The sequence below is a fragment of the Otolemur garnettii genome, unplaced genomic scaffold, assembly GCF_000181295.1.
Source record: "Otolemur garnettii isolate 467f Iridium unplaced genomic scaffold, OtoGar3 scaffold00182, whole genome shotgun sequence".
Classification (NCBI taxonomy): domain Eukaryota; kingdom Metazoa; phylum Chordata; class Mammalia; order Primates; family Galagidae; genus Otolemur; species Otolemur garnettii.
The window spans coordinates 460,296-478,359 of NW_003852577.1; the positions used below are offsets into that span (position 1 = coordinate 460,296).

General features: G+C 45.3%; 1 protein-coding gene across 1 annotated transcript in view; it reads left to right on the top strand.

The window, feature by feature from the left end:
* Positions 1–2,988: 2,988 nt before the first annotated feature.
* LOC100957802 (guanylate cyclase soluble subunit beta-2-like) overlaps positions 2,989–18,064 on the top strand; it is a 54,143-nt gene continuing 39,067 nt past the window's right edge. Inside the window, 3 exon segments of the mRNA XM_023507438.1 lie at positions 2,989–3,057; positions 3,996–4,069; positions 16,030–16,124. Of these exon segments, the coding sequence (XP_023363206.1) occupies positions 2,989–3,057; positions 3,996–4,069; positions 16,030–16,124 (238 nt within the window).

Consider the following 18,064-nt stretch of genomic DNA (forward strand, 5'->3'; position numbering starts at 1 on the left):
TCCGCGCGTAGCTTCATGAGATGCCATCCTAACCGCGAGTTGCATCCCTCCAGCTGCACTGTGCCCCCACACTGGAGCCCAGAGGGCTGCAACCCCACCTCTTGATTTTATTGCATTTATTTATTTTTACTCTTGTTTTTACACCAAAGCCGGTGTGTCTGCTGGAAATGCTGTGGGCAACATCCGCCAGACCTGGTTAGTAGCTGGGTTTCTCACCTCTGACCACTTAGGAAACAGACGTCTGGCAAACGGCTTTCAGGAGCCTAGAATGGAACAGAGATGCGGATGGAAGATAAGACCTTTAGGCATCAGGAGACTTCACGCTATGACAGAGGGCCAAGTGTTGGTCAAGATAGGCCATTTTTGGATGGCAGCCAAAGTGATTTAATTAAAGAGGGACTAAAAAGACCTTTCAATAGACAACCTCGTCTACAAGGATATCTTCCTGCAGTAGACTAGGGTATACCCAAAGTCAAGTTCAGGGTCTGACATCTGTGACCAGCCAGCTGGGAGCCGAGCACATGCGCTACGTCCCTATCTTCCCAGGTGCCATTTACTGGTGCTGCTTATGGTGACATTGTGTAGGTGGGAGACCAACAGTCTGTGAAGGAAAGCACAAGGGGTTTTGCAAGAGCTTGCCTGGTTCCAGGAATCAGACACCAGCCTCTCAGAGGAGGAACTGAGTAGGAGAGGGAGAGGAGTGGGTTTCTGAATTTGCAGCTAGATTAAGTGGGAAGAGCTGAAGAGCCCCCTGGGTCCAGCAAATCACAGGTGAGCTGGTCTCCCAAGCTTTCCCCCAGGCAGGTGGCAGTCTGCAGGGCCCTCCTCCCCACGCTCTGCAGGGCTGTGCGGGCAGATGGCATTCTGTTATGTTGGCACCTTGGGGAGAAACTTCAGATTTCAGGCTGAGCTCCTGAGACCTTCACATCCGGGATATGCAGGACTTGGGGTGCTAGGTGGCAGGTCACACCCACCCACTGGGAGGAGCAGGCTTACTTTTTATTCCCTAGATGGCTAAGGGCTCAACAGTTTGCCCCTTGTGTGGGAGGCTGGTAATTAGTTCCTAATTTCCCTGTGGACCACCCAGACGCTACAAGGCCAGCTTCTGGAGGTGCAGAGGATTCTTCTGAGGACGAGGGGCTGGCCAGAAGATTGGGCTCTTGGAGTCCTGCAGCAGAGGGGACATGGTGAGCAGCTCTCGCAGCCCTCGGCCCCACCTTCCCCTCAGCTTCTGTGTGATGAGTGCCTGTTGCTGGAAATGCACAGTGGATAAGAAGCCTGGCTGTAGTTTCCTGAGTGCTCACCGCCTGCCTTGCACCTGCAACCTGTCATCTCATTAGATCCTTACTAAGACCCTGTGAGGAAGGAGCCATCTCCTCCTCATTTTCCAGAAACCACTGATGGCTTGGGAGAGCTGGTCCAGGTAGAATAGCTCGTGAGACTTGGGCGGTGATCAGCCCTGCTAGTCTGACCCCAGTACTGTTGCTCCACATGCCTGACAATAGTCCTGCAGCAGAACAAGCAGTGTCATTGTCACTTTAACTCAAGAGAAGATGGGCTCAGAGAGGCTAGGTAATGTACCCAAAGCTGCATAGCCACAAAGCTCAGAGGTAGAAATCCCATTTAAGCCCTTTTCCCCAGCCAATGGATGGCAGGCGTGATGAGTAGGATTGGGTATGGAATGTGGAAAGTCATCATTGCAGGAGAAAGGTTTAGCTGTACTTCAACATGTTCAGATGTTTTAATTGGTTCTTTTAAACTTGATGTTTCTCAGGGATGTCATAGCTATGGACCCAGGTAGCCCCTGAAAGATGTGAGTGCCCCCGGCCCATGAGAGTGCCCGCTGGATTGTTGACCTAACTGGTTTAATGGTACTAGTTCCAGAGTGTTAGTGATCTCTGGTGCTGGTGACTCTTGCCCTTTTCAACCAGGCCTCGGAATGTGTAAGGAGTGTCTTGCTGCACATGCCCGGCCCCTGCAGGGCGGCAATGCCGAGGCTCCTGCACACACTGCACCTTTGCATGGGACCCTCCTTCAGCTGCCCCTTTTGCTCTTTCCAGGGTGGGGAAAGCCCGCTAATTTCAGTGGGCAGGAGAGGGTCACTTGTGTAATCAACAGAAGGTGTAGGGCCTCTCTCTGACCTATCAACATAAGCTGAAGGTCTCCAAATGACAAGCTCTATCACTGGCTTTGGGGACTGGTAGACATCAAGGAGAAGTGCTGGCCCACAGCTCTCGTTGACCGTGAATCCATCATATGTGATTCTGTGCAGCTAACCCAGAAGCAGACTGTGGGTTCCCCTCTGTCTCTCCCTTGGGCTCCACATGAGGAAGGTGTCATGAGTCACTCAGGCTTTGGTGGCCAACACTGTGAGACCCAGCACTCTTTTGCAAAGATTTCTGGGAAAAACAATTACTGTCTTTGTTAACATTGGATTGATGTAAGACACTTGGAAGGACTTTTAATGATTTTTATGAGTTCAGATTGGAGGCATCAATTCAGCAGTTACTTATTCAATAGGTATTCTTGTATCTGTGTACCAGGCACTCCCTTGGCACCTTAGTGAAAATATAGCTAAGTGATACCTACTTCCTGACCCTTAGGAGTCTGTAATTTAGCAAAGAACAGGAGAAAAATATGTGTGTATATGTATGTATGTATAAAAATAGTATATATGTATATACAAATGCATACAGACCTACAGTATGTGTGTGTGTGTGAGGTATTTTACAAAGCAGCCCCGTGGTGATGAGTGTGACACAGGGAATGGTCACTGGTGCTGGCAGAGGGAGTGGGAACAGCTCCTCAGACTGGGCAGCGTGGATCCCAGACCGGCCCTAAGCAAGAGAGGGCCTGCCTGCTCAATACGTGACTTCTTTGTTTGAGGAAGGGTGACAGGCAGGAGCAGGTGACAGAAAGAACCATAAAGTAAGGCAGCTCTAGGGAGCGCTTTGAAAGCTGGGCTGGAGCTCGGGCATACCTGGGGCTATGTGGAGCCAGGAGAAGGTGGAGAAGGGTCAGGGTGACCTTGTGGTGGGCAGCCAGGTGGAGGAAGGGGTGAGGATGACCTTGTGGTAGTTGACCAGAAATATAGCCAAGCAGGATAAATGTTTTTGTTTCCAGAAAAAAAACATCTGCCAGAGTTTAGACCCCTGTCTCCTGTTGGCACTGGGCTCTTTCTCTTTAAGACATTCCTATATGTGAAAACCCAAACTTATAAAAATAAACCACGAGCCTGATATTTGGGGGACAAAAGGATTCATCCTTTTAGGAAGCCATCTTTTGAAAGCTGAGCTCACTTGGTGCTATTTAAATACAATTCTATCACCTGCCCTGAGGTGGGGAGCCCCCACCTTGCAGAAAGCAGGTGGCCAGTGTAGAGCTCTGCCCTCAGTGTGTGGAGCTGGCAGGGGCCGCCTTCTTTTAGACTCTACCAGGAAAAGAGAGAGAGAAGGGAGAGCTCGAGGAAGGGGACACGGAGAAGGCAGGTCTTTCTGCTAATCTGGTGTCACATTTCTTTATTGTTGATTTTCTCCATTTCCTCAGCTCTTTATGTCCTACACACCACACACATACCCCTAGATTCATTTTTTATAAAGAGAATAATTTGTCCTTTCACTGGCTTTTTGTAATTGACACAAAGTGCGTGACCATCTTCTCTCTCACATCTAAGTGCCCCATGGCCACTGGTGTGTTTTTTAATTCTTTGGTGTAACCAAACCAGTTCCCAATTTTGGAGAAGATTACAATGAACAGTAAAGGCTTTGTTTAACTTCGTCTGATTATGATCTGATTTTTAATGTAACTCAAATATATTCTCTAGGGAGATAATTGGAGTAGTAGGCTGTAAGGTGTTCCCTATTTAGCAAATGAAGTCACAAGAAAAGGTAGAATTAGTTTCCCCAAGAAGATGCCAGGAAGACACTGTGAAGATGTCTAGGCCGTGGGATTTCTGGCTTTCTTACACTCACCTGTCTTCTGGTTTTGTATTCTAGTATGGATTTATCAACATCTGTCTGCAGTCTCTTGTGACAGAGAAATTTGGTGAAGAGACATGGGAACAATTAAAGTAAGTACATGAAAGGAAGGCTGGAGTATCTGGCAACAGTGGGGAAGCCTCCAGTTTTTGAAGGTTACAGATTTTTATTGACTTTTTGATGAAGCAAGTTAGTTGAATGGACCCATTGTAACATACAGAATTGGTTCTCAATGGACTTCTAGGGAGATCCATTCAAGTACCTTAAACCTGCCAATCAGACAGAAAGAGCTGGTAAACCATATCTGTCTTTAAGGAAGATGTCAGTCCTAATTCCTAATGTCAGCCTTAAAACAGAGTCGCAGTTTGAGTAATGCCAACATTATCCTAACTTTTACCTTATGGGTGAATTCTCCTTTTCCCTTTCTAGTCTCATTAGAGAAAGCAGCTCCATATTTCCCATGCACATCAGTGAGTTCCCAAACTGAAGAGGGGAGCTCCCTTCTGAGCCCGGTCAAAATCACCCTTGAGGAATTCTCTGGTTAGTTCTTAATTTTCCCTCTCTGCCTCCTTCTAGCCAGTGCCTAATGCAGCCTCTCCCGTCTCCACACAGTCTCCTGTCGCACTCACGTCACTGTGTCTCACCCGTGGGCATCTGGGAGGCTCTGACCCTAAAACATTAGAGGTTGGACCTTAAAGGATAAGGATCTCAAAAACCACCTGGGCCTGAAAGAGGGAGGAATACAAAAATATGGAAAAAGGATTGGCTTCCTCCGTTTATCAACAACATGCAAATTAAAACAATTAGGCATCACTTTGCCTATCAAATCTCCAAAAATTTAAATGATAATAACCAATTCTGGTTAACATGCAGCAAAATGGGTAATTTCAGATGGCACAGTGAGTCAGTACAGCCCCTTTGGAGAGCAATTTCACATCATGCACCAAAATCTGGGAAAATCATCAAATCCTTAGAGGTAGTAAGTTTCTTCTGAGGAATCTATTTTCTTAGAAACACATATATGCATGTATATATAAAAAGATGTAATGTTGCCTTGTATTTACAAATAAGAAAAATTAAGTCTTTAACAGTTAAAAACGAACCAATAAACAAACTGAATGACAAAAGAAATATGCATCATTATTTTTGGTGATTGTAAAAATCAGGAAGCAACTTGTAAAATTTTTGACAATATTAAGTAAAACCACCAAGAAAGCAATGAATAAAAAAGACACAACCTGTATAGCTGCTAGGCGAATCACACGAATTTTAAAAAGAGCAAGAGCAAGACCAAAATCATGACTAATAGTAATTGGGTTAGAAAGATGAAATGCTGGATGATTTCTTTCCCCTAATATCTATTTCTCAATTTTCCTGTATGTTTTTAATGCTTTTGTAATGTAAAAACAACTTAAAATGCGTAGCGCAAATTTTCTCTTTCTCTCTCCTCCTCCATTTTACAAATAGCCTAATTAGAGCTCAGGACGCCGTGAGGTGCCCGAGCCAGCGGCTGAAGCCAGGCAGAGCCCGCCGGCTCGGCGCTCAGTTCAGGGTCACGGGCGCCCCTGCCTGCACGCGTGTCTGCAGTGTACCCCAGCTGAGGTGAAAGGCCAGAAGCAGCCTTACTCGGTCGGTCGGATGTGGTAGTTAACCCCTCTGTGACCCAGGTATTCCGCCTTAAAGGAATGCTGATGAATGGAGTCACGGTTCCAGGAGCTCCTGCGGACCTAGGAAGGCCTGCCGGCCAGGTGAGCGCTCAGCCCGGAGATGTCAGCTCAGCGGGCCGCCGCAGCTGCCGCTGCTATTGGCTCCTGTTCCACACGCTGCCCGGGGGCTGAGGCGGAGGGAGAGCGGCGGGGGTGGGGGGCGCCCTGGCCTGGGTCTGAGCACCCGCTGCGCTGGGCCCTGCGCGCTGCAGCAGGCGCTTGGCCTTTCCGAACTTCTGTGTTCTCGTTGTCTTCTAGTGCTGAGGAGGGGATCGAGGGGTGGGGTCTACGCCCACAGTTCTTGGTAGAAACTCAGTAAGCATCATGCCCCTCCTCCGATAGGCAGGTGCCGCTGGAGGATTAGACTACTCTTGACGTTAATAAAATCACGCTGTGCTGGGCAGGTAACTGTGCCTGCCACGCTGAAGAAGCAGGTGTTCCTTGTAGCTTCCCTGAAGTTGGCGTGATTCGATGAGGCTCTGCCTTTCAGATTTGTGTCCCTGACCCCAGTGTGGGCCACAGTCTAGTCCTGCCTTGAGGAACCCTCGTAAATGCTAGTGACCAGCCTGTGCAGGGGAGCATGGATTTTTATTGATTACTTTTTGACTCCTGAATCTTCTGCCATTTGATTTCTTGGTCAGGACTTTTAGCCTGGGCTTGGCTGCTGATCAGAAGAGTCTGCCCAGCCTGGGAAGAAGGATGTGGCTCTGCAAATAGCTGGAAATAACCAGGGATCACGGAAGCACTTAGACAAGAGTGGGGGTTAAACAGTGTGTCCAGCTAGCTCTGCCTGTAACAGGAGGACCCTGTGCCCTCCCTGTGTGACTGAGCAGAGGTAGCCTGACCAACCGCAGGAGCCCTGACTGGTTGAGGTATTCAGCACAAATTTCCTCATCAGGAAAAAAAAAAAGAAAAAAGCAAACGGCTCTCGTGTAAGTAGACAGAACAGTCTTTTTTCTTTTTGGATCTTTGGCGCAACTGCCCTGAAAAGATGGAATGCCATCTCTTGTTAGGAACTGCTGGCTGGTAAAGGACGTTTGAACGAGGCCTGCAAGAGTACCAGGGAATCACGAAATATGGCTGGGAACAGAGAACGCAGCAGGACGAATCCTGAGTCTGTCACTAGGTTTTATCTCTTTAATCTCGCAGTACCAATTCTCTACTTAATTGCATTTCAGAGAATATGTTTGTATATAGACCACTAGACTATCATGTGATTGCACTGGAAATGTGTCTTGAAGCTAAAAAGCTAAAGCTTATCCTACCAACTATGAAAATTGCATCATGTCAGAACTTGTTAAAAAGAAAAAACAACTTTAGTGCAGAAATGTCAACTTATGAAACAGAAATTAAGGCAAGATTATTTGCTGTGCAAAAGGAATTGCTTCAGGCTACATCTAAATAACAAGTTCCCCAGTGCTTTTAATACAGAATTTTAGCTGAAAAAGAAAAACCCATCAATTCCTACGCAAATTTTAAGATATGATTAGGTAAAATGAACTATGTCTCCAGATCTTATGACATAAATTTAATTTCATATGAAATGATCAGAAACAGATGTTTTTCCTCCTTCGCCTGCATTTATTTCCCTCTCATATAGTCTAGATTTATAGATTTCCAATTATGAACCATTCTTTTATAAGCTCTTGGTTAAAACCTTTATCAAAACTTAAACAATGAAAAGCATCTAATAGACTGAAAAGAGTAAGGCCTTTGGAATCAGCCAAACTTTCGCATTTTGTCTGGATCCTAGCTTTTTGGCTCAGGAAAATTCATTTATTCAAGTATTTATTTAGCTCCTAGTGTGTGCAAAGCAAAGTTAGTCACTGGGAATAGCAGTGAAGGGCATAGAGGAGAGCTTTGTTTCCTGAAAATGGATTCCAATGGTACGGGGAACACAAGTAAATAAATAAACAAAATCCTCTATACAAAGTGCTGTAAAAATAGTGTTTGATAGTAACTGAGGAGAAAAGAGACTGGTTTCCCTGAGGCAGTCAGAAAAGACCTCTCTGAAAAGGTCAAGTTTGAACTGGAAGAGATGAGCCAGCCTTGCATCAGGGACATATGTGTATTCCAGACAGAGAGGACAGCAGGTGCGAAGGTCCTGAGATCTGATGGAGCCTGGTAAATTTGAGACCCACAAAAAAAATGCAACATGATCGTGCTGATGGAGCCTGGTAAATTTGAGACCCACAAAAAAAATGCAACATGATCGTGCAGTATTATGCATGAAAAGTCTGACAGGAGATTAAAGTGGAGAAATTCTTAGGGATTGGAATACACAAACGGACAGGGGATGGAAAGGAGTTGAGATTATATTCCGGGTGCTGTGGATTGCCGACGCCTTGGAGCCTTGTGGCCTCACTCATAGATAGAGATGATAATGGTGCTCATCTCATCCCCTGTGAGGACTGAGGCTTGCGCAGGTGAGGGGCTAACATGCTAACATCCCCTGGCACTTTGGTTATAGAACTTAGTCCAGAATTTTGCTAGCAAGGATCGGTAATCCACCGTGTAAGCCAAAGTTCAGAGGAATTAGTGTCGGGAATTCAGAGGACTCCCACCGGGCTTGCCTGTGGGAAGCACACAGAAACCTCAGGGGAGCGGAGAACCAGCAGGACTCTAAAGCTCTGTGTTTCCTCTGTTTTCTTGGCTGTCTCTGCAAGTCTCTTCATTTCTGTTTCTTCCAAACTTTTCTATATGCTCTTTTGATTCAAGAGATCGCCATTGTCTAACTGGTTCAGTTTTAGAGTGTCTCAATTCCAGATGCCTAAAATAGTCTTTGGACTGTAAAACAATCTTTTGGACTTTGGAGGGCAGGGACACTAAAAAGAAGTTATGGGTAGAGCCATCAGGACCAGCACGGGTTGTCCATGGTATAAATAAGCATGTGAAGAAGAGAGGAGAGGTCAGGTGGTTCACGTGTGTATGAATGGAACACACATAGATGAATGGGGGCTGGATGGGTGACCACGCCAAACCAGCCCATTGAGGAGGAGCTGGATGGGATCACACGGCTTCTCTCTGTGTCTTGGGTCCACTGAGGAGGGAGGTGGATGAGATCACACGGCTTCTCTCTGTGTCTCGGGTCTTTAGCCAGAGGCTTATAGATGGCCTTGAGAGGGTCTGAGAATCCTCCGAAATCATCAGTGACAATATTGTGTAATAGGGAGAGGGTCTGTGGCAGTCGTCAGAATCTCCAAGAGCTCTGACCTAAAAAAATTTCAAGAACCCTTGCCTATGTGTTCTTAGGATTTTTGTCCTTACTAAATAGGAAATGCTGCTAACATGTGCCATCTTGAGAAACGCCATCCTTTCAGGGATAGTATGTCACAAACTACTGGAGCCACAAGAATTGGAATGGCTTCCTTTCCCTCCCCACTCTGCTCTCCATCCTCCACTGACTCACCACGCCTCTCACCCACACCTTTGAGAAGGTGAGACCCCTTTCCCTCTGGGTTATCTACTTTTCCTATAAAGTCTAGTTAAAAAGTAGTGGACAGCAGAGAGTTTTTATTTTTAATTTTGATCCAGAAATGTTGCCTGTCTTCTCGCTTTTGCACCATTCCTGGCTGTGAATGTGTTTGCTGGTTTGTCCGGCTGCCTAAAGCCATGGGCCACCACAACCAGATGGGGCCTTAGGGGTCAGTCTGGCCAGGGTCATTTCAGCTGGAGAATCAGGCCTCTCAAACATCACATGAAACATCCAAGGGTGTGGGAATTTTAAAGATGTAGCTAACGTTATATGTATGTATATGTAATGTATATATTATTTATGTATGTGTATGTACACACAAATATATGTCACTAATATATAATATATATTACTTATATATGTACTTTATAATATATATATCACTTTACATATATAAAGTAACCATCAAAGATAAAGCTTGAGAAATATTTTTGTTTAGTGAGAATATATGGAAGATAAAATTAGTAGGATAGAAATAGATAACTTAGGGCCTGAAGCTTGCAAAATGTAGAGAGCCTCCTTTAAAAAGGAAGATAAAATCACAAATAAAAATTGAGCCACAAAATGAGTCTTTATTTAGAATGAGGAAAAATCACTTTAAAGCTGACAGATAACGTAAACGTCAGAGCCCCCAGTAGGGCGTTTGCGTTACTATCACTATTAATTAACTGACTGACCTGCTCTCACAATGTGTCCCCTGCATCCTCGGCTGCATTTGGTTCGTCTGTTCATGTGCAATGACTATATAATGTCATTTTCTATAAAGAGAATAGAATGAATACTCCTCCAGCACAGATGGCTAAAAATTGTTTTTGTTGCTGTTTTTGATTTGTTTTGTGGTTTTTGGCCAGGGCTGGGTTTGAACCCACCACTCTGAAATATGGGGCCAGTGCCCTACTTCTTTGAGCCACAGGCACTGTCCACTAAAAATCATTTTTATTGTACTTTATTTTTATTAATGTCTTAGACTAATTGCTCTATGCACATTCATAACTTTCTTGGCAGTTTCTTGCCAAAGTGTGTGCCTTTCCAGGTCTTAGGAGACCTTCAGCTTTTGATCATCCCCTGTCCTGCCCCTCTGCCCTGCTTTTAGGGCAGCACCCCCTAGAACCAAGTGGTCTCCATGGAGAATGTGGAGTATCCCCTTCGGATGACTTTTTGGGGAGTCAGATCAGGGTTTGGATGCTTGTTGAGTCTACTTGGAGCAAGTGGTTCTGAGGACTAAGTGGCTTGGAGCCCCACTCACATCCAACCAGGAGCACTATCATGGCATGTAGGGTGACCCCTCGGCTGAGGATGGCTCCAGCCTAGCAGGGGCCCCGCAGGGGGGTTGCTTCTTCCCTGTCCTAGAAGCTTCAGCTTCATTAGTTTCCAAACCACATCTGACTCACTCTTGGTTTAAATTAGAAATTTTCAAACATTTTGGTCTTCAGAAGGCTTTATACTCTTAAAAATTATTATAGGACCTAAGAGAATTGTGTTTATCTATTGATATTTATAGTATTAGAAATTAAAACTGAGCAATTTTAAAAAATAGTTATTTGTCACTTTGTCTAAAAGCAGCAGTAAACCTATAATGGTCATGTTAGTGTAAATGTTACACTATTTTATGGTAAATAATTACAGTAGAACCTCCATAGTTGACTGACCCCCTCTGTAAGTTGACCTTTCATCAGCCAGACATGCACCACATGTCCAGATCAGCACAGCAGGCCCAGTTCCTTATGTTGACCACCTCTGTATGTTGACCAATTTGTTACAGACCCTTGGGGGCTCCCCTTACAGAGGGTCTACTGTATATTCTTCAAATTAAGAAACTAGTGAGGAGTGGCATTATTTTACATTTTGAGAATCTCTGTAATGTCTGACTTAATGAAAGATGTAGGGATTCTATCTTTTGCACTTTATCTGTTCTAATATGTGGTTTGGGTTGAAATATATGAAGAAAATATAGAAGAAAGAACCTTAATACTCTTTTCAGATTATTATGGCTATTCTTTTGATCCTCACAAAAGCTCAGCAACTGGTAATTTCTCAAAGGTCAGCTGCAGTGTTGAATCTGAAAACATTCTAAGGACCTTCTTCAGACTCTGTTAGGTATGAATTTCTGAGTCTGTGTTACTCTTTGAAATAAAACTTGTACCATCCTTTTGTGCCCACATGCACTAGTCTTTTGGAAAGTCTTAGCTCACTGAGTTGTGCTGATCCTTACAAACGCTGACATGTTTCATTACAATATCAAAATCACATTTGTCAGTATCACCACAATCCTAGCGGAGAAGCGTCTAGCAATTGGGAGGCTCATGAGCAAGTTTCTTCCCCCAAATTATAATTTTTACTTGAAAGCTTGAGTCTTATCGTTGGCAACACATTCTGCCAATTATTTTTCTTAAAGTGACAGACTAACTTTGTTCTTTTTTAAAGAAAATGTCTGCCAAATATCCAAGTCTGAGCGACCCTAGTTTGTCTGTGGCTGGCTCTTTCAAGTAGAACTTGTATCCCATTTTTTAAAAGTGGCTAATTCAACTTGTAACTTAATCATATAAGTACTTTTCCTAGAGGTGACCATACACACCTCTGTGTTCAGCAGAAGACCTTTATGCAAACGTTCCCATTTCATTACAGACAGTGTTCAAAAGAATGTGTACTCAGCTCCAATATTTAATGAAATTGATCATTTTTATTGTCTCAACAAGAACAATCTGAAGTGAAACCGACAGTTTCTTTCTCTGCATGTTTGAATATAGGAAGAATATAATGGCTAAAAAAAATATGACAAAGAATTTTTAAAAAAATTTCTGGGATGAGGAATGCAATAGTTTGGTGCCACTGCCTTGATTCACACTAAGGCGCCAACAACTTTCTTTACTCACTGGGTGCTTTTGCACCTTCAGCACAAATATCAACTAGTAAAAAAGCAAATAATGTTTTGATTTTATTTTAAAAATAGCTTTGACCTCATGGATTCCTAAAAACACCTTAGGGATCTGCGGGGCTTCTGAAGATCCTACTTGGAGAACCGCTGGTTTGTGTGCCTCAGAGGTCAGGAGGGACGCGGCGCTGGTGGCTGGGGCAGGGGAGAGGGGGACTGGATATCACAGTCTGCATGAGAATATTGACTGAATCCAGTGCTGTCACTGTGAAAATGAGGAAATGGGAGCACAGAATTGGGTGCAGTTTGTCCCATGTCATCTAGCTGAACCGTGGTGGCGTCAGGGCTCTCCCCAGCCTCCTCGCGACAGTCACTCGCATGGTTTGTCCCACGTCATCTAGCTGAACGTGGAGGAGTCAGGGTTCTCCCCCAGGCCTCCTCTCGCCTCTCGCTCAGGGATGCTGTGAGCCTCTAGGTGAGGTCTCTCACCTAAGTTCCTAACTTCTCTTCTAAGTATTTAGCTCCCGTGTTTGCTTGGCACAGTGCTGGGTACTAAGGATGTGAGATCAAATGGCGTTTTCATGATCTTCAGATCTAGGGAGCAGGCAGATAAATCAAAGGTGACATGCATGGTCAATAAGAAGACAGGGGACACTTGACAGACACAGCGTGTGGCTCACAATGACCTAATCAGCTAGGTGATTCCTAGGCTGATCTGGGAAGGAAGAATAAAGTTAGCCAGGTAAGAGGAAGTGAGAGCTGTCTCCATGGAGGCAGAGTCCCTGAGTGGCAGAGGGAGAGGCTGTGAGAAGCTGGAAGAAGGGATACCAGGCGAGATGGCTGGTGGAGAGCAGAAGGGCAGGGCAGGTTGCAGAGGGCTGGACCTGTCAGCCTCAGAAGTCTAGGCTTTATCAGGAAAGCTGCAGGGAGCTGGAGGGCCCACTGCAGGGCAGGCTGGAAAGACAGCCTGGTGTTCTTTCTCTGGGTTCTAGATGGTCATGATACCAGGACAAACCCTGCACCTGCCCAGGCCTCTCTTTCCCCAGCCACACCAGAAGTCACACAGTTACAGGCAAGTTTATGCTCCAAGTCCCTCACCTGCTGTGAGAGAGCTGGTAAAGAAACCATTTCCTATGGCTTAAATTGATCCCTTTTTTTGGCTTGAAACATGGTGCAAAGTGCTATTTATTTTTCCTGTGGTCTTTCTAGTTCATTCTGGACCCTGAGAAACCATAACGTCTGCATCAGTTTGAACAATGTATGCGTCATCATTTGTAATCTCTTGCCTCGCCAGACTGAACCTAGAAAGTGTTTCTGAGCAGTGGTTTCCAAACCTGGAGAGGCATCTGAGGCAAGTGGTTAAAAAAATACAGATTTTCAGACACTGCCTCCTGGGGCTCAGGAATCTGTAAATTTATTTTGCTCCCCAAGTTATTCTGATATAGGTAGCTGGCCCTGATTTGCTGCCCAGATATTTTGGGTATATCACTAGTTGAACTAGCTAAAGAGGACCTCACACTGAATGCTTCACGATGACAATTCAACATGGATCAGTCAGTCTCCAGCCTAAGTGTCCGTGCAACGCCGATGTGCCCCTGGCGTTTCTCGTGTTACGCGACATGTATTCCTCTTTCTGTGAGCGGGAACATCCAACTCTTAACTGGTTTCCTGCATTCATTGATTTTGCAGCTCCCAATATCTTCAAAATATTTTTTCTAACAGTTATTTTTCTCTTATTCTCAACTTTTTATCAGAGATTTTGTTATCTCATTGGTAGATGTCAATAGTTTTATTATTTTTTAAATTCTTGGGGAACATACTGTTTACCAAAGCAGTTGGAATGAGTAGATATTTGCAGGTGTGCACTGATTGGGAAATGTTACATGGAGAGCACGGAGATCAGTAAATGAGGCTGGAAATCCCTGTGTGATGGTGACAGTCTGAGCACATCTGGCATCGCAGCAACAAACCCAGATAAATATTATCATTCAGCCTACAGGAGAGGACAGCCTGCCAGACTCAGGCATCAAAGGGCTGGGGACTGCCACAGTTTGTCACGTTTCTGAGGGTCCTGGAGATTGCTAATCCTTTCTGGGGTCCTCAGAAGGCGCTGTGCCAGCAAGTCGAGTTTAAGCTGGGATCTTCCCTTTTTGTTTCTTTTTTGCTCATAGGTGCATGAGGAGGACACATGTTTTTAGACAGACCTACAAGCCTGGGATGTGAATGAGAGGCACACCCTGGGGGGGAGTGGGGGTACACGGCACCCCTCATTCACCCAGGCCCCATGCTGCTCCTCTGAACAATTGCATCTGATGAGGATTAGAAACCACTGTTGTAGATGTGACCCAAACAGGGAGTTTTACAGGCAGAGAGAAATTCAGAGAGCTTCTGGTCCAGGCCCCTCAACTGCGGGCACAAAGGCCCCTGGAGCTGTCAGAATCCTGGGTGCATGTGCACATCTCAGACAGGGAGGGATGGCTGAGGAAACCCATTTCACCCCACTTGATTCATTTTACAGATAAAGAGATCAAGGCCCAGAGAGGAAAAGTGATTTTCCTTCAGAGTTGATCTGTGTCAGAGATGGGCTCAGAACTAGTATCTCTTAGCCAGTCACCTCCCAGCTCACCCCTCCTGTTCCCACAGTTGTGGCAGCAGTCCCCCCTTGGATCTGCATGTGGTTCTCATTTTCTCCAGCTATTTCACTGTTGTTTTTCACACAGGCAGGGGAGACGATAATAATTACCCCATTTTATAGGAATGAAGATGAAGTTCATAAAGATAAAGGCATATTTATCCTGGGGGGAAACTAGAAATGAATAAGAGTATTCAGATATTGGAAGGTTAGGTGTCTAGAGTGGAGCCCAACCCGGTCTGCAGGGAGAGCAATCCAGGGGCACAGCCCAGGATCAGTGCGGGTTTGAGCCCAGAGCCCAGATCCTTCCCTTGTCAGCCAGGCAATCTCGGCATGACATCTAACCTCTTTGAGCCTCAGGTTCTTCAGCAGTGAAAGGGTGATAGGAATAATTTGTCATCTCTTGGGCCAAAAATACATGCTCTATATAGAATGTGCTTATGAGGGCTCAGAAGTAGGCTTCATTTCATATAGGAAAGGATTTTCTACCAAAGAAAGCAGTCTGGAAGGTGCTGCCTGGCAGAAGAGTGAGCTTCTTGTCACTGGAAGCATTCAAGAAACTGAAGACTGGCAGTCAGAGAAAGTATAGGGAGAGAAATTGCACAACCAGGAAATTCCTCACCTCTCAGAATTCCAACATTCTGTGGCTCATTCTGGGATAAGCTTGAGTGTTCTGTATACATCTCTCTTATTCAAAATGCTCTCTGCTGCCTGAGAGCCTGTTCTCTCTGGCTGGAGACTTTTCTTTGCCTGCCCATCTTTCAGTCTCAGTTCAGCCTCCCTCTCCCCCAGTTGACTGAATACCAACTACGGTTTAATGAATCACACAAGGGCCAAGCCAAGAGTGCAAGTCTTCTGACTCCTAGGCTAAGCCTCTTTTCACCGGGTTAGTAGTTGTTGCAAGACCAAAATCCATCAGAAACTTCTACAACACAGCCACTGTTGTAAAACAGTGAAAAGCTCAAGTGGCTGAGAGCCACTTAGAGAAGGAGGCTCCACGATCACTGAGTTCCAAGTTCACAACTATATGCTGAGTTCTTGATGTGCACTAAGAACAGCACCACTTGCTGGAGATTTGAAGATAACAAAGTAAGTCACAGTGCTCAATCTCTAGGAGCCCAGTCTAGAGGCAAGACCAATATCTAAGTAGGGATATAAATAGGGGAAAGGCGTGGGCTATTCTGAGTACTCGAGAAGGGGGCTCTGGGCGTACGCCAGGAACCAGGGAAGCCTTTTTGGAGCTGACTCAAATGCTGCAGAGTTTCTCTTGCCTTCTGATCAGGAGTATTCTTGCCGCATCGTATGGTGCTAAGTCAGTGGACGTATTCTTAGGGCAAAGCTCCCATTGACTACAATTTATCTTCCAGAGCTGCCACGGAAGTGCAAGATGCTTTCATGACTTACACCGTGTATGATGATGCCATCACCATTAAGCTCATCCACGAGGCCTGCAAGATTCTGGGTGAGCAGACGGGGCTTGTGTTTTTTTCCTTAGGGCTGCCTAAGTTGGTTTTTAGTATTCACGGTAGTTGTGTTCTATAAAGTTGCTCTAAACACTGAGTTAGTGAATACTGAACCATTACTCCATGTAGAAATACAGGGTGCGGTTTCTAAGAGTGTCCAATCACAAAGATGCGAATCTTTGTCAACCAGTTGATGTACAGCCTTGTTTTACGTGTGCAGCCATTGAAGGACGCCAAATTTGACATATGTAGTTGACTCATCAACATCAAATTCCGGGTCGACAGCACTGTAAGTCACCCCTGGATGGACATGTGTATTTTCTCTGTGAGGCATGTCATGGCCTTCTGGTGCTTAGGGGCACTAGACAGCACTATGCTTGGGGCCGTTTTAACCACTCCCCCCTTTCCACCCCTGAAAAGCAAACCCACCAACAAAAAGCACAAAAATGTGAAAAACATGACATGTAATAGTCAGGACGCTGGTTAATTTTATGAGAACTAAAAAAAGGATGTTGAGCATGGCCTTGTTTAGCCTTAGCTAGGAGCGTTTATGTTGGGAAATGCAGAGTTTTCATCATTTTGCCCAAGTCTATAAATGACCTTGACATCTCCATGAGTATTGATTTGGGGGCTACTGATAAATCTTAGCAAGTGGGTAAGTTAGTGAATATGGAATCCTCAAATAGCAAAGATCAACTCTATCACAAAATGGATGGTTTAAAACAACAAAAATTCTTCTCTCATAGTTCAAGCCCTCAAAATCCAGTTGGTGGCAGGACCTTGCTCTTGGGCAGAACCCTTCCTTTTCTCTCCTGGCTTTTGGTGGCCCCACTGTTCCTCATTCATGGCGGCATCATTCTAGTTTCTATCTCTGTCTCCATGTGGCTGTCTCCTCTATGTCTGCCTCTCTGTGTCTAAATCTACATTTTTTCTTAAAGACACCAAGGACATAGGATTTAGGGTTCACCCTAAATGACTTCATCTTAACTTTGTTACATCTGCAAAGTTTCAATATCCAAATAAGGCTACATTCACAATTTCCTGGTAACTATGGATTTTCTAGGATACCATGCAACATGTAACCCAGTACAGGGCTCCTGTGTGATAGCTGTGGGCTTCTTAGAAGACAAAAGGATGGTCACTACTGTCTACACCACCGCCATCACATTTGGCCTTGATATTAGCCTTACAGTGTTGCAATGCCTTTGAAGTTGTTTGCCACAGTTACTTCTGGGCGTCAGGAGGAACAATGTTGAGAACCCCCAGGCCAACCACACTTGTGCTTACTTGGAGATGGATCTGCCCTGGTCTGTGCAGCACTGGGGGACCTTTCCTCTGCATGCTCCAACACTGCATATTCTCCTATCTGCTTAGACATAAAAATGCCATTGGCAAGGTCATAGTGGGGGTGACTCTGTGTGGCTGGTCCCACTTACACATGTGCCCCCAGGATGATTTCCCCACTATGTACCAGCAAGTGATTATTTATCTTACCAATCTGCTCACTCTCCAGGCCCAGAGGCGAAAAGGAACAGGACAAAAAGGAAATTTTAGCTCTGCCTCTTTCTAGCTTAATGACCCAGAACAAGTAGCTTAAGCAGTCATGGCTTTCTCATTGGTCCAATGAAAATATCTACCTTTCGGAGTTGTTTAGAGGATTAAATGAGCTAATGTGTATGAAAATACCAAAAGTGCTATCTGACATATAATAGGCTTTCAAGAGATTTCCTTTCCCCCTCCCTCCCTGCCTTCCCTCCCTCCCTCTCTCCCAACCACCCTCCTTCTCTCCCTTCCTCCCTCCCTCTCTCCCTTCCTTTCCTCTGTCCCACCCTCCCTCCCTGCCTTCCCTTCCTTCCCCTCATCTCTCCCACCCTCCCCTCCCTCCCTCCCTCTCTCCCTTCCTCCCTACCCCTATCCCTTCCTCCCTCCCTCTCTCCCT